Below are 25,797 nucleotides of genomic sequence, written 5' to 3' on the forward strand. Positions count from 1 at the left end.
TATATCTAGCAGGTAGATATATATAATTCCCCAGACAAACTAAATTGGAGAACAGGGAATGATATGTATCTAGCAGGTAGATATATATCATTCCCCAGACAAACTAAATTGGAGAACAGGGAATGATATGTATCTAGCAGGTAGATATATATAATTCCCCAGACAAACTAAATTGGAGAACAGGGAATGATATATATCTATCAGGTAGATATATATAATTCCCCAGACAAACTAAATTGGAGAACAGGGAATGATATATATCTAGCAGGTAGATATATATAATTCCCCAGACAAACTAAAATCTCACAAACTGATCTAAGTATTTAATGCGATAATTTTATTCATAAAAAATGTTGAGATTCATGTCCTACACAAATCTCTCTGATTTTAGGCCAGAGGGGATATTTTAGGCCAGAGGGGATATTTTAGGCCTGAGGGGATATTTTAGGCCAGAGTCCCCTAAAATAATCATCAATCTCCCTTCTCGTAGTCATCAATTTCCCTTGTTGGTCTCCAAACAATTTGGGATGTATGCATATTACCATAATTATAATTAAACAATCATTACGAAACATTTAAAATACTGGTATAATTAACTGAGGTGATAATTCTCCTTTCTGTTAGTATCACTGGATATAAAAGTTTTCTTACAAATAGGTATAAGTGTAATTTTCAAATTTTGATATCTTCACCATGCACATCATATTACCCCAAATGGTTATTTGAACAATATGGTGTCAATCTAAAAAATGAGGGTAGATTGTATTTTAAGTGATCAGTATTGTTATCCTGTAATATCCCTCTTAATAGAATTTTTTCATTGTCTGTTAACTTTGAAATTATTATCTTGAATGACTGTCTATCTTTACTTTTTTAATTTTACAAAGATTTTATTGAATTAAATTCAATGGGTATTGGGCAACAATATATAATCCCTCTCCCTTTGGTGGTATAATGGACTGCATACATAAATAGTACAATAGCATCAATAATATTGTAATAATGATAATGTCAATGAAGCTAAACAAAAAATGCCACACAACTAACACTGCAGCACGGATCAACAGATACCGTATAAGTGAATAAAGTTTAGTTACCTCCCTTTGCAACATGTTTATGAAATAGAGAAGGAAGTGTTTTAGATACACAGAATAATCTATATTTCAATCTCTTTTTTAATCTCTTGATTTAATTGATTTTTTATAAATTATGATAATTCTAATCATTATTGACGCTGTATGTTTTTTATTCACCAACAGGCAACAACTGCAATATTACTGGTGTGTCACGTAAAACAGGTCGTAGTGATGGTGTTACAGACAATATAACAGGTGTTACAACAACTCGTATTGGTAGTGTTACAATAAACCAAAGTCATAACAGTAATTCAGGAGGATTACCAAACCTACCTCATGGTGATGACCGGAAAAACCTGTCCCACCCAGGGACGAAAACCGCTCCAACCCAATCAAAGGGAGGATCTCAGGATAGAAATACTGGTACAGATGCTGCATCATCATCAACAGAAGGACCTACAGGTGAGCTATTGTTTGGTGTATCTATCTTTGTAAAGTGGGCTATTGTTATGTCATAGTTAAACTGTCGAAGGTTATATTTATTGTAGTTTGTATTAGATACCTGTCTTCAGGAAGCCTTATGAGAGAAATGCTTCATGCAATGCCAGTACATGTATGATATTACATTACCTTATTAATAGTAATCCATAAACAATGTCCGTTCTTAAATAGCTGAACCCAGATCCTAATAAACAATGGCCGTCCTTAAATACTGGATGATAAATTTGTTTATCTTATTAAATAATTATGTGTGTAATGATTTGTTTCCTACCGGTATATTCCAAAATTTGAAATTATACTTCGTAAATATAAGGTCAGAAATTGAATGAAGCCCCATTTATATGGCAGTATTGAGTATTCTGAATCATCATAGTTCTCTATGAAGTATGTAATGCTTGCTTTGACAGTTTAAAATACCATAATTGTAGTTACATTATCTAAAAAAAAAAAATCTGATATAGATGCTGCCGCTGAAACAGAAGGCAAGGTTTCCTGGCAGTACAAAGATGAGTACGGAGGCTGGACCTACTACTCTGAGGAGAATAGCGACAAGATAGAAAAGACCTTCAAGTCAAAGAGAGGCATGACTGTGATTAACGGTGGCAAGTACGTACACGATTTTAATCATGGCTGTCATTGACCGCAAGAACAAAAACTGAGAACAAGCTTGATCGTTTTCAATGGGGTACTTAATAAGTATATTGTATACTTAAGACATGACTTCATCAGTGGGGTACTTAATAAGTATATTGTATACTTAAGACATGACTTCATCCCACTCTGTATTACTAACACAACACTAGTTATGTAACTCTGATGAATTTAAAATCCTGTTAAAAAGCTGATAAAAACATTCAGTACATTTTGTGCATCAATGTTTGACTGGCTGTAAATGTTTTGTATCAATCATCCTTAATGATTTGAGTGGAGACCACAAAAATATTTTCTATACCTTTAATTTGCAGTCAAATGGTTTTACATGTGTAGTGAAATCATATCTGACCAATGAATGTTATTGCAGTCTTAGGTATGATGTTTTTGTGAGAATCCTGATATTTGTCACCTGTCTCGGGGGTCAGGGGTCGGGGGTCAGGGGTCGTTAGAATTCCTGTATTGTAGCTGATGATGTATTGATTATAACAATTACATTGAATGTTTACAGACACAGGATCCTGTTGGCTAAAATGATGCAGGTCCACACCACAACCAAAAGTATGACTGCTGTCAGACGCCAGGTCAAATGATTCAGTCTTCAATGAAGCCAGACACATGACACCATCATTTAGACCGTGGATCCAGTAGGACACCCAGATACGTGACTTTATTAACCATACAACATTATTACATACTTCCCATAACACACGTCGTATCAGCTTCCCATATTCATGACACTTGATCCTTTTAATTGAACACTAAAGGGATCCCTGCAAGAAAACCACTTGGGCCTACATGTACATGCAAGGTGTTTTGTAAAATGTATTGAAGAACACATCATAGTCTCTGCACTTTACAGAGACATATTACTACTTACTGCAGCAACATGGTACTGTTGTAAAGTCTGTAAGAAAATGAAGGGAGTATAACTATGTCAGACATCTAAAAAAAGTGTTTACACAAAAAGTTAGACAACAAGCTGAGAAACCAACAAGAAAACCATTTGAAGCAATAACCAGGTCACAATAAGAACAGACCAAACTCTGGATCGTCACTAAGAACACCAAGTATTGAACTAGCTCCAACAGATCCGTGGATGAAGTTCTGTGAGAATTTATAATCAAATAACGATTATGGAACAAGAGTTATGGATCTTTAATAGACATTGAATGTTGTGATGTCACACTATTACAATAGAATTGGTCGGCCTCCTCCTTTTGTAGTACTTTAGGGATGAATTTTGATGATGATACACTGTATGTACATTCTGACAAAACACAATTTACCTCTACTTACCCAGTTTTCTTAACCATCAATCACCCTGTCTACCTAAAGGTATCCAGACCAAGTAACAATATATCCACATCTTAAGGCAATTGGTGTTGGCTCTGTCCACCTCTAAGACAATTGGTGTTGGCTCTGTCCACCTCTTAAGACAATTGGTGTTGGCTCTTTTCACCTCTTAAGACAAATAGTGTTGGCTCTATCCACCTCTTAAGACAATTGGTGTTTGCTCTATCCAACCTCTTAAGACAACTGGTGTTCACTCTATCCACCTCTTAAGACAATTGGTGTTGACTCTATCCACATCTTAAGACAATTGGTGTTGACTCTATCCACCTCTTAAGACAATTGGTGTTCGCTCTATCCACCTCTTAAGACAATTGTTGTTTGCTCTATCCACCTCTTAAGACAATTGGTGTTCACTCTATCCACCTCTTAAGACAATTGGTGTTCGCTCTATCCACCTCTTAAGACAATTGGTGTTGACTCTATCCACCTCTTAAGACAATTGGTGTTGACACTATCCACCTCTTAAGACAACTGGTGTTCGCTCTATCCACATCTTAAGACAACTGGTGTTGGCTCTTTCTGCATCTGAAGACAACCAGTGTTGGTTCTATCCTCCCATTTCTATTTCCATCATTTTGATTGCTAGAGAAGGTGACTCTCCTTTTGTCTTTTGTCAGCTATGGGGGCTTTTGTACTCAGTAACATTTTGTTTCCGGATCAGTTTGTTTGAAAAAAAAAATGATTTCATTTTTAATAAAAATCGTATATTTATACATTTTAAATTGTATGTTTATACGTTTTATATGAAGTGATTTTACATGCATGTATTAAGTAGTTGATGAAATTCATGCATATTAATTTTTTTTTGAGATATGGTTAAGAAATGTACTAAGTACAAATCTGTCACTTTAGTTTGGTACTTACATGTATAATGCATTTCAAAATTGCAGTCTGCATTGATTCTACTACCAATTAGGCTGATCAGGTGACTTATCACAGACTCAGATGACATGGAAATGTTGATTTTTATTGTCATATGATAATAAAAACATTATAGCCATTTTATTTTAGTTGATACATTTGGGATTTAACAGAAAAATGTCATCCTTGCACTAGTCTTTATCATTGTACTTTATCAATTGAAAATATTTTTTCATACAATAATTTTAGCTAAAGGCTATTATAATAATTGTATCAAAACATGATGTAGATTTTATTTATGTGTCATGTGATCTGATGTAAGGTTTGTACGTAAGTAGAGGTAAACATTTCTAAGTTTACATACATGTGCTATGAAGTGTTCATAATTTAGTGATAATATTTGGTATATTCCATGCGTTTACTGTGATAGATGTGTTTATATAATTTAGTGATTTTAATAATATGTTCTCACAATATATTGGATCTGGAGCTCGTATTAGCCACTAATTCTGTCAAAATGTGTATTAGTCACACATTATGGATTATGATAATTGATTGCTGTTTTAGGTATTGGTTTGTTTAATTTAGTTTTTTAAAGAAAGCTTTTTTTAAATAAATCAGCAAATTTCATTCCAAATGTTAGCCAAAAAACAAACTATTGATCACAAATTTTAATGGGTTTTTTTTTCAAAATATAGCAGTGAACTAAAAGATAACGATAAAAAAATTGTATATGAGGTAAATTTTTTGTTGACATGCATACATGTATCTTGTACATTTTATGTGACTTTATTGATATCAACATTTGTTTATTTCAAGAAGAGCTGGTAGAGGCTTTTTAATGGTAGGTAGACATTAGTTATTGGATATTTCAAAGTCCACTTTTGTTATTACTTAATCTTAAAAAGTCCTTTGTTAAGTATTATATGCATATATTCGTGGATTTGTTGTTAAAATCCCAAAAATTATAGACCTTAATAGTTATATATTTTTGTACCTTGATTTTATGTATGTGACACTTACTATACTAAAACAAGGTATTTCTATATTCTTACATTATGTGCAATTTTATTTGTTTGATCTGGATCATTTAAAGATTTATGTCAGTATATATAATCTGTACATAAGACATGTAATGCACTATATATATATATACTGTATAATGGAGCCTCAATAATTCCGCCATCCAGTTGTCTCCCTTCTCACATGTATACCGAATCTGAATTCCCTACTCCATCCACCACAAATCTAGTTTACCTGTAGCCCAATACAATCCACCCTGGAAACATCCTCATGGCCAGGAACAAATCTGATTTTCCAATTACTAAGCCACCACTTTAACTTATTTAATCGTTCATCTATGCAGCAACTTCTCATCTAAATCTTGTATATAGCATTGATATGATTACCCATTATTCTATCAAAACCCTGGTTATGTAACCACACAATATCAAATACCATTTTATAATAAGTTGTAAATGACTTTGATATGAGGAAGGTTGTATGGAAACGACAACCGTTGCTTCCTTAGTTTGGATAAAATGACAGTCAGATTTGTGGTGACTAGGACAAAATGACAGTCAGATTTGTGGTGACTAGGACAAAATGACAGTCAGATTTGTGGTGACTAGGACAAAATGACAGTCAGATTTGTGGTGACTAGATCCACGTATTTTAGTGTCTACGTGGGGAACTCCTTGTGTGTGTTTTGATTGTCAAAGACTGTTCTATTGGTTTTCATGTCTAATGTCAATGGAAAGTGAGAAATAAATTGTATTGCATGAGTTTTTGAATCTGTTCCGAGTTTCTCGCATTTTGTATGGGTATCGATACCCACTGACGTTATTTGTACAACGGGAATATATGTTATTCCTCAAGAAAGTTGCCCCCGGAATCGGCTCTTCCCAGTGTATGGACGCTTTTACTTGCCTGCATCGTTCACAAATATAAAAATGAACTGAATTATTGAATGAACGTGTTTGATAAATTAAAGCATTTCAATACCTCTTCATGTGATTCCCAATGTGGATTTCCATGATTGACAGAAATATATACTGATCAATTTTCTTAGAATAACCTGCGTAAAAAAGAAAAGAAATGTCATTTTATAAAAAAAGAAGAAACAGCTTACTTAATAGACTCCATCACAATAATTATTAATAATTATAATCCTTTACTACAATCGTTCGTGTAATTCGTTGCGAAATTACTATATAGTATAATCATTTTCTACAAGCTATCGTTCGTGGTTAATTTGTAGTGAAACTACTATATAATCCTTTTCTACAACCATACGTGTAATTTGCGCTAACACTTGTTATTATTATGATATTTATCTTAAATGCATTAATCGATTGAAAATTGAGTTTGTGAGCTTTTGAAAACGTCCGTTTAATTTTCCACACACACAGTGAAAATGTTTGGCGATATGACAAAAATGTTAAGTCAGCTGTCAAGTTGTCAGATGCCTTTAATTTTGGCCAAACTCGTCGTCGATATATGTTGGCATTGACATCTCATAGTTTACTGTAGGCGTGTAATTTTCCAAAAAGTGTGGTGCAACAATTGGACGTTCTAGACTTGCATCAGCTACTGTTACTAACCTATTTATGGAACATCCGGAGCAGATCTACTCCGACGTAGTGTCGTCCAAATGTATGGAATATATACATGTATAATACATGTGTATATATTGTTATATATAACGTTGGTGGTATCTTGGAAGTACACGTGGACAAAAAAGTTGAGGTAGACAACCTCACCTCAAGAAGTTGACCCGAGCCCCATAACATTTACATAAGAAGTGATATTACAGATAGATTCATTCCTTTCCCAGATACCCTGGTCGTTGGAAGGTCCAATTAGTCCATCAAATTGCTGATTTATAGGGAAAACGTATACAGGCAAGTAACTCAACTTCAACTCACTATCATCTAGAAAGACGGGTAAAGTGTTACAATGGCTGGTTATCCGGAATGGACGATAGGAAAGGTTGAGGAAAAATCTGAGAAAATACAGAGCAAGGGCAATGACAGAATGAAACGGAGAAGGAGCAACAGATCGAGAAATTAAAACATGGTCACCATATACTGTACCATACATAAATGAGTTTCAGACAATTTAGAGGGTACCTCGAAAATCGACACAACAATGCGACAACAAAACCTCTCCAAACAAGCGTTAGTGACCCTAAGGACGTACGATAGTTACAATCGAGGATTCATGGGGGTAACTTGACCGGGATCGGGAACAAAGAACACCAAACAAAGCGTAACAACAATGGGAAACAAAGTACAGACAAGAAATACTAAGAAATGATAAAATAAATCATCCATCACAGACCATGCCAACAAGACAGACTGGACAAACTCTAAAATACTCGGGAGATGATGGAATCAATCCGGATAAGGACGAAAGGTACATTGATGGGAAGAGAGAGGATCCAACTGATTGGGATGAAAATTCATCAGGGCAATTTGACAGTTTTTTGTACCATTGTTGAATAGGTCGTCAAGACTCGGTTATTTGACTCTTTGCTTGACAAAGGTAATTCACGTTTTCTAAAGCTCGCCCAAACATAACAAGTGTATGTTAAAGATAAACATCTTCAAATGATGGGCACTATCAGGTCAGAGGTTGGACGTGACATTAGGGCTGGTTGGTAATCAGTTCCCGATGTTGGCAATACAGGATTTGTGTATAAAACGTGAGACAATGATAATATAAAAATACTAGTGGATTATAGAGGAAGTGTCAGAATTTAGTAATCAAAAGTAAAAATAAAAGTGAATTCAGCATGTACAATATCGTTATTGTATTTATACGTCAAAAGATTCTCATTTTCTGATATACCTTAATAACAACAAACACCCGTCTATGTTAGAGGTTTATTGGACAGCATTTCGGTACGACTCATGGAATGAACAGCACATTTATAACATGATAAAAAATAACAAACTGACAGAATAATGTTTACATGTATAATGAAACGCACAACAAATATGACATGACATTTTGTCACAATGAGTTCAACACGATTTGTGTTCAATGTCTATAAAACAACACGTAACTCAAATGTTAAATGTACGATGACGAAAACAATCAATATTGCAATTGCCCCGATTAGATAAAATTGTTAATATCTAAACTTTCGATTTCCATCTCCTTTATATTTTTAAACCACAATTGGAACCGTGCCATTTGAGCATCTAGCCCAGGAAATTTAAGAAGCGAAATTGTTCATTCGCCGTTCATGTCGTTACTGAAAATAATCTAAGTGTAGCTTTACATTAGTGAATGACGACGGAGTTATTTGTTCCCTGTCGTCACTAGCGCATTTTTCTTGCTGGCAACACACTTTGTTGAATTTTGCCATCACAAAAAAAATTCTAATGACGAAATTTTCGGTAAATTGATGGCGTATGTGCATAAGTCCGTTATAATTGTATAAACTTATGATTTTACCTCTGGAAGCGAGGCTCCTCAGGTTCTTAGAGGTTTTTGCTTCTCTTTATCTTTTTCTAAATTTTAATGACGCAAGGTATCAAACAAAACCTAAGAGATTCATTACATTAGTGATTAGTGAGCGGTGATGTCGTAAGCGATAAGTCGAGAAAAATAGTCTCAATGGTGATGTCACTGATGGTGTTATTGGTGATGTCATTGATGGTGTCATTGGTGATGTCATTGATGGTGTCATTGGTGATGTCACTGATGGTGTCAATGGTGGTGTCATTGGTGATGTCACTGATGGTGTCAATGGTGATGATATTTGGGATGTCACTGATGGTGTCTTTGGTGATGACACTGATGGTGTCATTGGTGATGTCACTGATGGTGTTATTGGTGATGTCATTGATGGTGTCATTGGTGATGTCATTGATGGTGTCATTGGTGATGTCACTGATGGTGTCATTGGTGATGTCATTGATGGTGTCATTGGTGATGTCACTTATGGTGTCATTGGTGATGTCATTGATGGTGTCATTGGTGATGTCATTGATGGTGTCATTGGTGATGTCATTGATGGTGTCATTGGTGATGTCATTGATGGTGTCATTGGTGATGTCACTGATGGTGTCATTGGTGATGTCACTGATGGTGTCTTTGGTGATGTCACTGATGGTGTCATTGGTGATGTCACTGATGGTGTCATTGGTGATGTCACTGATGGTGTCATTGGTGATGTCACTTATGGTGTCATTGGTGATGTCATTGATGGTGTCATTGGTGATGTCATTGATGTTGTCATTGGTGATGTCATTGATGGTGTCATTGGTGATGTCATTGATGGTGTCATTGGTGATGTCATTGATGGTGTCATTGGTGATGTCACTTATGGTGTCATTGGTGATGTCATTGATGGTGTCATTGGTGATGTCATTGATGGTGTCATTGGTGATGTCACTGATGGTGTCATTGGTGATGTCACTGATGGTGTCTTTGGTGATGTCACTGATGGTGTCATTGGTGATGTCATTGATGGTGTCATTGGTGCATAAATCCGTTGAGATTGCTACTTTTTCGTCTTTGGATGTCCAACATTAGTGACCCGGACCCTGGACTAATGGGTGTGGAGCAAAGAAAACTTTTATGACGACTTGAACTGTCTCCAGAAGACGATGATGACCCGCATATAGAATTGTTTCTGGTGGACGGCGTTGATCTTATCGAAAGAGGCTCCACGTGTTTCACACTAGGGGAAACTCCTTTGTGTGATGTACAAAAATGGCGGATTAAAGTTACAACACCGACGAAAAGAAAGGCACCTCCCGCACCTGACCCAAGCCCGATGTAAAGACCAAGGTAAAAGTCACCTGTAAAAAATAAAGGTAAAACACATATGTTACTGTAATAATTAATGATTCAATGTTACTTGTAAAAAGTCTTTTCATAACTTAAAACTTATTTTAGAAGCCCATGCTGTAAAAGAATGAAGTCGCCGTTTGTAACATTGCTTTTGACTGACTGTTTGAATGTTTCAAGCAGCATGTCAACAGCAAGGCCCGTGGTTAGCCATGACAATACTACAACTGATAAGCTTACTTCTGTACCAAATTGCACCATAGTAGTGATTTATAAGCTTGCAAAATATCACTGGATATGCTATTTAGATGACTCTTAACCTAGATTTTTAGGTTTTATCCATATGAAGTGGAACACGCTTGCACTTCCGGATCACATTTTCTGACTACCATATGCTTTTTCAAGTGTCTCACGTAAATCCGTATTTCTTGTTCACATTCTGCACTCGATTTTGAGTTGGAATAAGCGTTTCGTTTACATTACGGTATTCTCTGTTTTTAAGTATGTAAAGTAATACACGCATATAAACCTACATCATACAGAAATTTTCTGTGAAGGACTTATCAGTGAGGCTAGGGACATCATGCAGCTGTTTGTTATTCTAGGACTCGACAGTGATATTCGGGATAGCATACAGCTGTTTGTCCTTCTAGGACTTGTCAGTGATATTAGGGACATCATACAGCTGTTTGTCCTACTAGGACTTTTTCAGTGATATTCGGGATAGCATACAGCTGTTTGTCCTTCTAGGACTCGTCAGTGATATTCGGGATAGCATACAGCTGTTTGTCCTTCTAGGACTCGTCAGTGATGTTCGGGATAGCATACAGCTGTTTGTCTTTCTAGGATTTGTCAGTAATCCTAGGGCATCGTACAACGGTTGTCTGTCTAAGAGCTATCAGTGTTGTTCGGAGCTTCAAACAACTTTCCGTCCTTCTAGGACTCGTCAGTGATGCTCGAGATATCGTACAGTTGTTTATCTTTCTAGGACTTTTCATTAATGTTAGTAGGACTTCTATCAGTGATGCTAGGGACACAGTACAGTTGTTTTGTCCTTATAGGCTCGTTACTAATTTTTAAAGCCAAAATCTAATCAATTTTGGGGGAAATAAATTTTAAAAAAAATAGCAAAAAAACTAAAAATCAATTTAGTTTTTATGTTGATAAAAAAGTACGGAATATTTATATCATGCAACGATTCAGGTGCTCGTGTAACAAGGGATTGTTCATTCATTAGATTTACTGCCAGCAACACGCAAAACTGTTTTGTGGAATAAAGGTCACGACTTACACACCTCACACTGTTTAAGGGTAAATCTTGTACTAATCCACAATATTATTAATCAAAGTACCGACATTTGACAGGCCTCCAACACCAGTAGATCCTATTAACCCCTGGGTTTTATCATGCGTTCAGGACGATGAGTCGAAACACTTGTTTTGTCGGGGTATTAAGTGCCGGTTTAAGCCTTCATCAATTACGTCATACATGTACATTACAAACACACTTAAACTCTGACTAGTTATATAAACATCTAATACTATAACTTAAAGAATCTAACTAGTTCCCAATTATATAAACATCTAACACTATAACTTAATGACTCTGGCTTGTTCCTTATATATGTAAAGGTAAATTATACATAGACAGGTAAATTATATATATATGTATCATATACACTGCATATATATATCGATAAATTATATCTGTATAGGTGAATTATATCTGTATATATTATATATCTATATATATAGGTAAATTATATCTATATATATAGGTAAATTATATCTATATAGGTAAATTGTATCTATATAGGTAAATTATATATGTAAAGGTACATAATATAGGTTAAGGTAAATTATATATGTATATATTATATATATATATAGGTAAATTGTATCTGTATAGGTAAATTATATATGTAAAGGTACATTCTATAGGTTAAGGTAAACTATATATGGATAGGAACATTCACAATTGGAATTAGTCGTGTTTCTATTATTGTAGAAATGAGTACTTGATGTTTTAAACATTTTAGATTTATGTTATATGAAGTCGCATTTAAAAAAAAAGCTATATCATAAACTTTAGAGCTTATTTTGCATCAAAACTTGTGAAAGTTTAGAAATGAATTTGTTTAAAGATATTGGAAATAGAACATCCTCAGTGCCACCGCCATACCAACACAGAGACGATTAAACTACAGAGCGCGGGAGTGTTTAATGTATGACAGAGGTTGATCCGTTTTCTTCCTCTCCTGCCAAAACCAGCTTATCTTACTTAAAATCGGAGGAAACTTAATTAGGCTACACGCTACATGTATTCTACATAAAAGCATATTTGGGAAATTTGACAATTGGTCAAATTAGCATCAGAATATATCTAGGGCATTATTGATACGTTATTAAATTATGTAACACTTCTCTACGGATGTTTTTCAAATCCATTTTCGCGAAAGATGAGGACATTTGTTCTTATTTAAATGACCGAATAAATAGTGTTCTAGTAGAAGATATTTATAGCAAGTCACTAAAACTTCCCCGTAGCCTCCATCACCTGCATATCTCGACGTAGAAGAGTATTGACACACATATCGTTTGTGTGGATTTCTAACGATGCTCAAAAGAAGGCGATATGTTTAGTTTATGGAAAAAGAATTATAAGCTTAACTCGAAGAAGCACATGACAATCTTCATGATTTGTTCATACCTTCAGATGAAATGGATGAGACGACAGCTGATGACGGGGTGGTATCTATGACGGCGGCTATTTCACTGAACCTGATGACAAAGCCGTGAAAGCTGAGGGAGGCGTCCGCGGCAAATTTGACGAGGAAACTTGTTCCATTGCTGATATAAGAGGCTGTCACTCCATTAGGATGTGGCGTACAAACGGACACGATCTTTGTTTTCTCACACACGTAAGTACCTGTAATGACACAATGATGTTTGTATGTTGTATGAAAGCAAGAATTTCCAACTCTTACCAAGCAACTGTTTTGGGTGTTGTACACAGAGGACAAACGCTCAACTAAGATCAATAGTGAGACTGTGTTAAGCGACAAATTAAAAAAGAAGATAAGAGTTTAGAAAGAGAAAAAAATATTATACACCAAATTTGGTCGCCTCTAACTAGCCATGCCATGGAGGAAACAGGTACAATTCGTACACTCTAACCAAAGGGCAAAATTTGGTCTCCTCTTACTAACCATGCCATGGAGGAAACAGGTACAATTCGTACGCTCTAACCGAAGGGCAGTCTTGTTATACATCTACGTTCGTAATTAAACACATTAGGATTATTATTTTACTTGCTTTTACATAAGATACAAATGATACAAAGTTACAAAGAGCAATGGTTAATATAAAGAAGTTTTTGAATTTAAAGTACACCTGCATGAATATAAACAAATATCAAACTTGATAAAATTGATAAAATTAAGGTTTACTGTTACTGTTAAGATTGTTGTAACATCATATTTTATTATTATTATATGTAAATTACATGTGTGTTGACTTTATCAAACTCAGATGCTTATTGTTTTAAAATCTTATTAAAGGTAATTGGTAGGTGTAACAATATATATTCCCGAACCTGCATGTGATGTTTGTTCTTTGGAATTTAGCAACACACAAAACATAGCATGACCATCTATTGCTGTTGTATGTATATACACAGCAGTAAATATAGAATTTGTCGCTTTAATATTAGATTATAAGGATCAGCTTCCAGCTGGAAAGACTTACTTAGCGTTTGTTTGTTGACTTAATATATATGATAAACCAGTAGTTTTCGCATCACATTTTGCTCAACCGTAAAATAAATAAAAGCGTTTAAGGAATTGTAAATGAGATTTGGTTAATATATTTTCATATGAATCGTGTTCCGTGGCATGATTAATGACCGGGTCTTGGTTCTCTGCTCAAGGCGGTGTTTAGCACTATTATTACAGTACTATTTAAATCATCGATCTAGCGGTAAGTAAATTAACAGCTTTAATATGTGTATCATGGTAGAATTAACGCTTTTCCATTGTGTACATTAAAACCAAAATAAAACCCAACGCATGTTACACTTTTGAGACACCTTCTTTTGTTTGAAGAAAATGTATATTTTATGTATATTAACGATAAGATATTCCTCAGAGAATCTCAATGTCCATCATATACCAATAGTCTCTTTATAAGATGACACAAATTTCACCGACTTACATCACAATACAATCACTTACCCACCTACCAACATCATAATACAATCACTTACCCACCTACCAACATCATAATACGATGACTTACCCACCAACAAACATCATAATACAATCACTTACCCACCTACCAACATCATTATACGATGACTTACCCTCCAACAAACATCATAATACGATGACTTACCCACCAACAAACATCATAATACAATCACTTACCCACCTACCAACATCACAATACGATGACTTACCCACCAACCAACATCATAATACGATGACTTACCCACCTACCAACATCACAATACGATGACTTACCCACCAACCAACATCATAATACGATGACTTACCCACCAACCAACATCATAATACGATGACTTACCCACCTACCAACATCACAATACGATGACTTACCCACCAACCAACATCATAATACGATGACTTACCCACCAACCAACATCATAATACGATGACTTACCTACCTACCAACATCACAATACGATGACTTACCCACCAACAAACCAACATCGCAATACGATGACTTACACACCAACCAACATCACAATACGATGACTTACCCACCAACCAACATCACAATAAATCACATACACACCAACCAACATCGCAATACGATGACTTACACACCAACCAACATCACAATACGATGACTTACCCACCTACCAACATCACAATACGATGACTTACCCACCAACCAACATCACAATACGATGACCTACCCACCTACCAAGATCACAATACGAAGACTTACCCACCTACCAACATCACAATACGATGACTTACCCACCAACCAACATCACAATACGATGACTTACCCACCAACCAACCAACATCATAATACGATGACTTACCCACCTACCAACATCACAATACGATGACTTACCCACCTACCAACATCACAATACGATGACTTACCCACCAACCAACATCATAATACGATGACTTACCCACCAACCAACATCACAATACGATGACTTACCCACCAACCAACATCATTATACGATGACTTACCCACCAACCAACATCACAATACGATGACTTACCCACCAACCAACATCACAATACGATGACTTACCCACCAACCAACATCACAATACGATGACTTACCCACCTACCAACATCACAATACGATGACTTACCCACCAACCAACATCACAATACGATGACTTACCCACCAACCAACATCACGGAGACGGATTAATATAAGTTTTTAAAAAAACTTGTTTCTGAATCCATTTCATGCTGTATTTTTTTTTTTTTTTTTTTTTTTTTTTTGATTGTGTCTACTTTTCATGTGTTACCAATGAATGAATAAAATAAAGTTTACATTAACCAACATCACAATACGATGACTTACCCACCTACCAACATCACAATACGATGACTTACCCACCAACCAACATCACAATACGATGACTTACCCACCTACCAACATCACAATACGATGACTTACCCACCTACCAACATCACAATACGATGACTTACCCACCAACCAACATCACAATACGATGACTTACCCACCTACCAACATCACAATACGATGACTTACCCACCTACCAACATCACAATACGATGACTTACCCACCAACCAACATCACAATACGATGACTTACCCACCTACCAACATCACAATACGATGACTTACCCACCAACCAACATCACAATACGATGACTTACCCACCAACCAACATCACAATAAGATGACTTACCCTCCAACAAACATCATAATACGATTACTAACACACCAAATTGTCCATGTGCTCAGTGGTTTACTGTCTTAGTACTTTGTCTATGCCCTCATTGAATTACTGTCTTATTACTAACAATTAAATCAGTAGTTAAGACATTGTCTATGTCCTCAGTAATTTACTTTCTTAGTACTTACAGTTAACTTAGTAATTAAGACATTGTCCATGTCCTCAGTGATTTACTGTCTTAGTACTTACAGTTAACTTAGTAATTAATTAAGACATTGTCCATGTCCTCAGTGATTTACTGTCTTAGTACTTACAGTTAACTTAGTAATTAAGACATTGTCTATGTCCTCAGTGATTTACTTTCTTATTAATTTGATCTCTATTTGATATATAGAATAAAAAAAGACGCACTGCTGTTAAAAACACATTTATTTACGCCAATATATATATTGTGTTGGATTCAGAAGTTAACATATGACTGATAATTGACTCTAAACACAGCGACTTAAATAGACATGTATGACCATGCCACCCACGCTGGAAGAAAAGTACTTCAAAAGCCTTTTTAAATGATGTTTGTAATTTGTTTTGTTTTAGTACTTAAATGAGAAATGAATTTCATAAATTACTCACCAGAATATATCTCCAAAGAATCAAATGCACAGTTTGTGGATGTTTCCACGTCACTGAAGATTATATCCAAGGATACTGTTCCTTCTGGAGCCGTAACCACCCAGCGACAGTTGGAGTTCCTGCAACGAAATTAACGTCAGGTAAATGGCCGAGTTTGGAAAGAAAAGATATGTCATGAAGAGCTTTTCATTTCGAAAAAATTGAAAGAATGTCGACGTATCTCTACTTTAAAGAAACAATACTGGAAAATAATACTTGAATTCAGAAAAAAAACCGAATCCTTTTGTGACTTAGATGTTGACGTTTATCATGTAATCGTTAAAGTGTGATTTGTTTGTCTTGGTTCTCAGTTTGGGAAAGATCATCAATAAGATCACATCTATATTGATATCAAACTTGATTAACATCATAACAGAATACAAACTAGTATCCTCACTATTTCTCGTCAACACATTTGTACACACTTTACCTTTGTTGATTGTTTACATATCAATTTTTATAAAGAACAGTGAAATATTCACATCGTATCTACTCTCTGTTTTAATTTTAAAGTGAATTGGAATGTCTGAGGTGAATTTTGACAGAAATCACAAAGGGAATTGCTTAACATTGTTTTCAAATATATTTTTTTCGTAGTACGATATAAGTAAGATATATACTGTAGATCAAAATGTGATAATTATTGTACAAAGATGGAGATATGATTTATATCGTAAATACCTACACTGTGTACTCCCCCGGGAAGTTTGGGGAGGTGATGTACTGAGGGGTAGAAGTAGCGGCGAGGGTCTGCTCACCCGAACATCCACTTCCGGCTGAAAATGGCAAGACATGTAAAGTGACGGATATAAGTAAAAGAAAATCACGTCGTCAATGTTATCATTACACTGTTTTATCACGTCGTCAGTGTTATCATTATACTGTTTTATCACGTCGTCAATGCTATCATTATACTGTTTTATCACGTCCTCAATGTTATCATTATACTGTTTTATCACGTCATCAATGTTATCATTATACTGTTTTATCACGTCCTCAATGTTATCATTATACTGTTTTATCACGTCATCAATGTTATCATTATACTGTTTTATCACGTCATCAATGTTATCATTATACTGTTTTATCACGTCAATGCTATCATTATACTGTTTTATCACGTCAATGCTATCATTATACTGTTTTATCACGTCAATGTTATCATTATACTGTTTTATCACGTCATCAATGTTATCATTATACTGTTTTATCACGTCAATGCTATCATTACACTGTTTTATCACGTCAATGCTATCATTATACTGTTTTATCACGTCGTCAATGCTATCATTATACTGTTTCATCACGTCGTCAATGCTATCATTATACTGTTTTATCACGTCAATGCTATCATTATACTGTTTTATCACGTCGTCAATGCTATCATTATACTGTTTTATCACGTCGTCAATGCTATCATTATACTATTTTATCACGTCGTCAATGTTATCATTATACTGTTTTATCACGTCGTCAATGTTATCATTATACTGTTTTATCACGTCAATGCTATCATTATACTGTTTTATCACGTCGTCAATGCTATCATTATACTGTTTCATCACGTCGTCAATGCTATCATTATACTGTTTTATCACGTCGTCAATGTTATCAGTATACTGTTTTATCACGTCGTCAATGCTATCATTATACTGTTTTATCAGGTCGTCAATGCTATCATTATACTGTTTTATCACGTCAATGTTATCATTATACTGTTTTATCACGTCGTCAATGCTATCATTATACTGTTTTATCACGTCGTCAATGCTATCATTATACTGTTTTATCACGTCGTCAATGCTATCATTATACTGTTTTATCAGGTCGTCAATGTTATCATTATACTGTTTTATCACGTCAATGCTATCATTATACTATTTTATCACGTCGTCAATGCTATCATTATACTATTTTATCACGTCGTCAATGCTATCATTATACTGTTTTATCACGTCGTCAATGCTATCATTATACTGTTTTATCAGTCGTCAATGCTATCATTATACTGTTTTATCACGTCAATGCTATCATTATACTATTTTATCAGGTCGTCAATGCTATCATTATACTGTTTTATCAGGTCGTCAATGCTATCATTATACTGTTTTATCACGTCAATGCTATCATTATACTATTTTATCACGTCGTCAATGCTATCATTATACTATTTTATCACGTCGTCAATGCTATCATTATACTGTTTTATCACGTCGTCAATGCTATCATTATATTGTTTTATCACGTCAATGTTATCATTATACTGTTTTATCACGGTGTCAATGCTATCATTATACTGTTTTATCACGTCGTCAATGTTATCATTATACTGTTTTATCACGTCGTCAATGCTATCATGATACTGTTTTATCACTTCGTCAATGCTATCATTATACTATTTTATCACGTCGTCAATGCTATCATTATACTGTTTTATCACGTCGTCAATGCTATCATTATACTGTTTTATCACGTCAATGTTATCATTATACTGTTTTATCACGTCGTCAATGCTATCATTATACTGTTTTATCACGTCGTCAATGTTATCATTATACTGTTTTATCACGTCGTCAATGCTATCATTATACTGTTTTATCACGTCAATGTTATCATTATACTGTTTTATCACGTCGTCAATGCTATCATTATACTGTTTTATCACGTCATCAATGTTATCATTATACTGTTTTATCACGTCGTCAATGATATCATTATACTGTTTTATCAGGTCGTCAATGTTTATCATTATACTGTTTTATCACGTCGTCAATGCTATCATTATACTGTTTGATAACGTCATCAATGCTATCATTATACTGTTTTATCACGTCGTCAATGCTATCATTAAACTGTTTTATCACGTCCTCAATGCTATCATTATACTGTTTTATCACGTCGTCAATGCTATCATTATACTGTTTTATCACGTCGTCAATGCTATCATTATACTGTTTTATCACGTCATCAATGCTATCATTATACTGTTTTATCACGTCGTCAATGCTATCATTATACTGTTTTATCACGTCGTCAATGCTATCATTATACAGTTTTATCACGTCGTCAATGTTATCATTATACTGTTTTATCACGTCTTCAATGCTATCAGTATACTGTTTTATCACATCGTCAATGCTATCATTATACTGTTTTATCAGTATATTTACATTACTAAAGCTACTTACATAAGTCTGCTGCTTTCATAAAAGCGAGTTTGAATCCTGCGCCTTGGTTGGATGAATCTGACGTAAAATTTACCCTGACGTAACGCTGTGATGACTTATAGACTCCTGACTGACTTGTGCCACATAGAGCTGTTGCCAACGCCGTGGAGGATGTCAGGTTGCCTACGTGGAAAACAGACTTATAAGTATATCGAATCAAATATTGGCGATAGTAACTACGTGAACAAAAACCTAATCAGCAAAATGGATCATGGCGCCCATCATCGCATGATCCTTTTTAGGTCTATGTTTCATCATTTCTGTATTTTTCTCCTCTTCCTTCTAATAACTTCTTGTTCTATCAACATATTGAATATACAAAATATGACAGTACTTTTCTTCTTCCGAACAGTCCCTTTGAACAGGAGACCAAGCATTATGTTGTTTTTCAAATAAGTCAGCGGTTTGGGCCAAAGGGGACCTACATGTACCTACTGTGTGTGTAACTTAAAAGATTTCTTTTTGTGAAAATGCGATAACAAGCAAACTCCTAGAATGCGGGAAGGCCACAGGTTGGCCTATACATGTATGTCTCAAAACTGACCTTTTTACAAGGTCAAACTACATATAAGATTTGAGAGAGACCCATGCAGTTCCCCTTGAAAAGCAGCGATAACAATGACCATATGTCAGTCATTTTCCCCCGATGAATCTCAGTATTGAACATGCATAATATGACCCAAGAGGAAAACCTCCAAATGGGAGTAAGAGCCACGAAATAACTTCTGAGAAATAACAACAATTTAACCTGTTAAAATCGAAGATGGTTGCCTGTTAGCCATTTTATTACTGAACGTGTTAGATTTCAGAAAAAAAACTTCTGGTACTTCACAGGAAAATGCATTAACAAGAATTGTTCACGAACGGACAACAGACCATAGGCCAGGTACCAAGGGCGATTTAATAAGCCCATAATCTGATGATGATAGACTGAAATCGGTCAGCAGTGTTTGGAATAATGAAATTAAAACAAACGTATTATTACATACCATCATATATATCTATGGAATCTCCTGGGCACGTCACGTCATAGTTTTCTATGTATAAGAAGATTGTCCAACTCGACGACCCGCCATCAAGAATCCAAGAACAAGACAGGTCACTGTGGATAACATCAATTATTATCAAAATTTCTTTCTTTTTTTCTAACCAAACAATTATTACAAACCTTTATATTATCACAAAATGCAAGATGTAACTGATATCATGGTATGATCAATAAAAAGTGTCCCCTGCCTTCAGGGCGTGAAAAAGATACTCCAACCCAAGGGGTCATATTCTTGTCTGTTTACCCCGATATTATTAATATAATTATTATATTATCTACGCATGGTCCCTGTTTTAATAATGCTTAAACAATGAAATATCTCATAATGTTGTGACGTGATTGAATACTCGGCGTGACGTCATTATATTGTTGCCAGCACACGCTATTTGTTTACCCCATGCGTTAGCAGATAATCACACCCTTGGGGTTGACATAGAAAACAAGTAAAACGGAAGACAAATGTGTGAATGATGGAGAAAAACATCAGCTGAAAATAACTGGAAATTATAAAATGCTTCAAGCATTGTGACTTGTTTATGGTTACGTCATGAATTATCTTAATATGTCGTCGTTATATATACATTAAATGTATATTCTAGTCGATAAAAAACTCGAGGGCCATGTAATTATTAGATTTGGTTAACTATATTTGTAACAGGTCTAAATCATGCATGATGACTGACTTAACAAATATATAACACTCGCTAATGAAGATCATCAATGTACCGTGAGCAATGGTGTTTTCCAAAGTCGTTATAATTCACAAATTATTGTAATGAAGGTGTGTAATCTGTTCGTACTCTTATTGTACGTATAATTCATCGCTTATTCCATAAGAGTAAATCGTATTACCAGTAAATACCCATACGTCTTGGTGCATGCAGGGCGATTGATCTTCAAAAGGCGATATAGCAATATATTCAAAGCCAGTTTACGAATGTACGTGATATTAATGTATGCAGATGATCGCAAGGGTGATGATAACGATAATGAGCAAACTTTAATAATACGCGAATAATAATTGTTCATGCGTATGAAATTCAAAAGTGTTATATAGAACTATAATCAATCGATAGAACGTTTTGCAGACAGGCTTACACGTATTTAAGTTTGAGTGTACTGAAGTGTCATTGTATTTGTGTTAAGTTGAGAGTAGAGGTTAATCATCCTAAATATTACATGTTTGAGTCTACAAAGTGTCATTGTACTTGTGTAAAGTTGAGAGTAGAGGTGCATAATCCTAAATATTACAGTCAATCTACTTCCTGGATTTCAGCCTCCTATTATTATCGTAATGGCTCTACAGCTCTCTGTGCTATAGAATACATATTGGTATCAATTCCATTATAATTTCATACAGGCGTGTAGTTGAGGTAAACGAAAATGGACATTACAAACACAACTCATTTAAAGTGACGGAGTTATCCTCACAGGAGGCTTATTTAAATGTTCTCTAGTTAGTTGTTTTCCGTAGTTGAGCAATGATTTATTTCATACAATAGTAGGGTGTTCAAAGCAGAAACAACATATACACAAGGGGAATATTCCAGTTATTGTTGTTGACACATATATGGTGGTCTGTATGTTGCTTTTTGATTATTATCTACGTGCTTTTTCCGGAGTCCTTGTCTAAGGTATATTTATATCTGATTACAGAAGGATAAGTGTATTTTGTCATACAAAGCTTCCAGAAGTAGTCATTGAATCTCCCATTATCTTATAACAATGAAACGTTTCTATCCTGCCGTTTGTTGGTGTTAAGTTCACAATGAGGTCGTCTGCTCGATAACATATCTACCTCCACATGTGGTTGAAGTAATACTATACACTTTATCAAAAAAGAAACATTTCGAATATAATAGTCGAAAGTTGTAGCAAAGCATATAGAATATATATTCAATGTTTATAAAGCAGTGTGTTGTTCAAGATTGAAGATTTAATTACCAAAGTGAGTAACATCACATTGAATCAAATAGAAAAAGAAGTTTTATATCGTTTCTATGGGAACCTGACTTATGATGAATGGATAATGTCTTCAGGTACTCCGGTTTAATACCACATTATGACCCATTGCGCGTTTCCATCTGGTCCAACAAATGTGATAAGCACACATATAATAAGTTTATAGAACTCGTTTAAAAGTGTGACTAATTATAGCTTGGGGTGTCAAATCACACGTATTGTTTTAGAACGTAGTGGAACTGATCGCTAAAAACAAAACAGATAGTTCGCGAGATTTGTTTGATGTGACTTCGCAGGTAGAGTATTTCTCTGTATTAATTAAGCAAATGTGCAGATTTGTTTTCGCATGATTTGTTTCCCAAAAGGGAGTCATTATGTACAAGAATATCATAACTATTTATCCAAGAAGAAATCTAACAGTCCACCGATATCATTCATGTGATTTATTATTATTGCACCATTTTTCAAAATCACACTGGAAGACCCTGGTATTACGAACACGCAAAACCTGAGGAGTTGGTACCGCCATTGTGAAGTTTTTAATAGTGTAGATGCATAGCAACAGGTACATTTGCTTGTTAAAGAATCACGTTATTCATAACAAAAGTATCCCTTGTCATACACATTCCAAATAAAAAACAGTAAAACATTTTCGCTGTATAATGCAGCATTGAAAAATTACATATTTAAATATTGATATTAGTCAAGTGGCATTGAATGTTTTATATTTATAACAAAATTTTAAACATAGAAACATATGGCATTGATCTTGAAAGAAATACGCATGTGTCAAAATAATATTATTTCTATACCAAGTATTGTTATAATACAAATTGATTGACAAATCCCCTATATATCTCAGTTATACACATTCCTTAAATAGATAACTGGTCATTATCTCGAAACACGTGCTATTGAACTTTTGACCATTGAGTGACCAGTACCAATATTTCATTATTTGATAAGTAATATAAGAATTTGGTGTGCGGTGCCATAGGTTAAACCCCAATAACAATAAAAGACTGTTTTTAAAATCTCCTCTCCAAATGTCTAAATGTCAACATCAATATTGTAAGACACACTTTGAATGGGCATGTCAAGTGCCCCTCTTTAACATTGATAATATTGATACTTCGGTCAGGTCTGATTTAGTATTCAATATTTATTTAAAGCACTTGATCAATATCAACAGATACAAATAGACTCAAATTGTTAAGCAACGCATGTTATGGCATTAATCTCTACGGCTATACTGATGCAACGCCAAATGTCTTTGCGAGTGACTGGAATCTGTGAGACCCCTATGGATAAATTACTATTAAACACAGAATTGTGCCCGTGCGTTGCGTTTCTATCTTCTATAAACGCGTTAGGTGAACGGGAATTCCAATTGTAAAACGAAAATTTCAAATTTATTAATGTATAACGATTTTACCTGCATTAATTGCAATTGTATTTAACGCATTATACCAATGTCAATAAGCTCTTTTTATCTGTACTAGATATGCGGAACGTGATAAATGTGTTAGATTTTATTGTTAACCCTTTAACATGCAGAAGTAGTATCAATCAAACAACGCAGTCAACATTTCTATTTTATAGAATGATTTTTTCAGTGTAGAATAATTTTGAAAAGCTGTGTATGCCAGTAATGTAGAACTTTAATCAATGAGCGACATTATAGTAACTCCCCACTCCCTGTTGTTATAAATTCCTTTTAAATTAAAAGGTTATTTTCTCTTGAGATTTAATCGTTTGTTTTGAATGAGATTTCATAACACGATTGGTTTTTATCCGAGTGTACAAGAAAGTGGTTTTGTCAGACAGGAAATTCCGACTGACCGATTGGCCATGATTTTCCGCCTGACTAGCAATATATCAGTGTTGATACGTTGATAAGGTGTTAGAGCGTCCTCACTTCCGGAGCTGTCGATTTCACGGTCACGCATCAGCGGGCATACACCAAAACCAATAAGAAATGAATGGAGTCCGTGTTTTAATATCTTTGTCCCCGGATGTAAATCTTGAAGTATCGACAGCCCACAGATTGTAGATAAGAAAATTGCTTTTGTGTACTGTACAATTACAATAAACGCCATGTACATACAAATGTACATAGATCCGTGTTTCCATAAGTAGTCTATTTGATACTATATAGGCATTAGACACCTTCAACCAACTTAATCACCTTGTCATCCGTTTAAAGAGATTTTTCACACACGCACTCGGGTATGAATTTTGGTGGTGTCATATTAAAAAAAATATGATATTTCAATGAGAATATGTCGAAACCTCAATGAAGAGCAGTCATGAGGAATATTTTAACGATAATAATAATGATCTATACCTTTGATAAGTACCGGCGCCATCGTTATACCCCGGTGTCGTAAGGTACTGAAAGTCGTTGGTACCAGTCAGAGCTAAAGTACTTCCACTACATTGGCAGACGGCTGTAATAAAACGTGAAGTTGATTGATTAATACCAATGAAGTTATATAATGTACACCGTTATCATTGAAGTTATATAATATACACCGTTATCATTGAAGTTATATAATATACACCGTTATCAATGAAGTTATATAATATACACCGTTATCAATGAGGTTATATAATGTACACCGTTATCATTGAAGTTATATAATGTACACGGTTATCATTGAAGTTATATAATATACACCGTTATCATTGAAGTTATATAATATACACCGTTATCAATGA

At 34.8% G+C, this 25,797-nt stretch overlaps 2 protein-coding genes across 4 annotated transcripts in view; one reads left to right on the forward strand and one right to left on the reverse strand.

Annotated features, from left to right (window-relative positions):
- LOC117334261 overlaps window positions 1–6,242 on the forward strand; it is a 36,239-nt gene extending 29,997 nt beyond the window's left edge. The window contains exons 21-23 of the mRNA XM_033893768.1: window positions 1,260–1,538; window positions 2,039–2,183; window positions 2,740–6,242. Coding sequence (XP_033749659.1) covers window positions 1,260–1,538; window positions 2,039–2,183; window positions 2,740–2,821 — 506 coding nt within the window. The 3' untranslated portion in view covers window positions 2,822–6,242. The remainder of the gene's footprint in view (window positions 1–1,259; window positions 1,539–2,038; window positions 2,184–2,739) is intronic.
- Window positions 6,243–9,489: 3,247 nt separating this feature from the next.
- LOC117334262 (cubilin-like) overlaps window positions 9,490–25,797 on the reverse strand; it is a 28,773-nt gene continuing 12,465 nt past the window's right edge. For 2 of the 3 annotated variants that reach the window (XM_033893770.1, XM_033893771.1), the window contains exons 3-9: window positions 25,424–25,526; window positions 21,056–21,168; window positions 20,028–20,189; window positions 17,525–17,615; window positions 16,801–16,919; window positions 12,961–13,179; window positions 9,626–10,261 (exon numbers count right to left, since the gene is read on the reverse strand). In XM_033893770.1, the coding sequence (XP_033749661.1) occupies window positions 9,933–10,261; window positions 12,961–13,179; window positions 16,801–16,919; window positions 17,525–17,615; window positions 20,028–20,189; window positions 21,056–21,168; window positions 25,424–25,526 (1,136 nt within the window). In that variant the 3' untranslated portion in view covers window positions 9,626–9,932. Of the gene's footprint in view, window positions 9,584–9,625; window positions 10,262–12,960; window positions 13,180–16,800; window positions 16,920–17,524; window positions 17,616–20,027; window positions 20,190–21,055; window positions 21,169–25,423; window positions 25,527–25,797 lie in introns of those variants that run through there. The other variant, XM_033893772.1, reaches the window with a different exon arrangement.

This window comes from Pecten maximus, chromosome 9 (genome assembly GCF_902652985.1).
Source record: "Pecten maximus chromosome 9, xPecMax1.1, whole genome shotgun sequence".
Taxonomy (NCBI): Eukaryota; Metazoa; Mollusca; class Bivalvia; order Pectinida; family Pectinidae; genus Pecten; species Pecten maximus.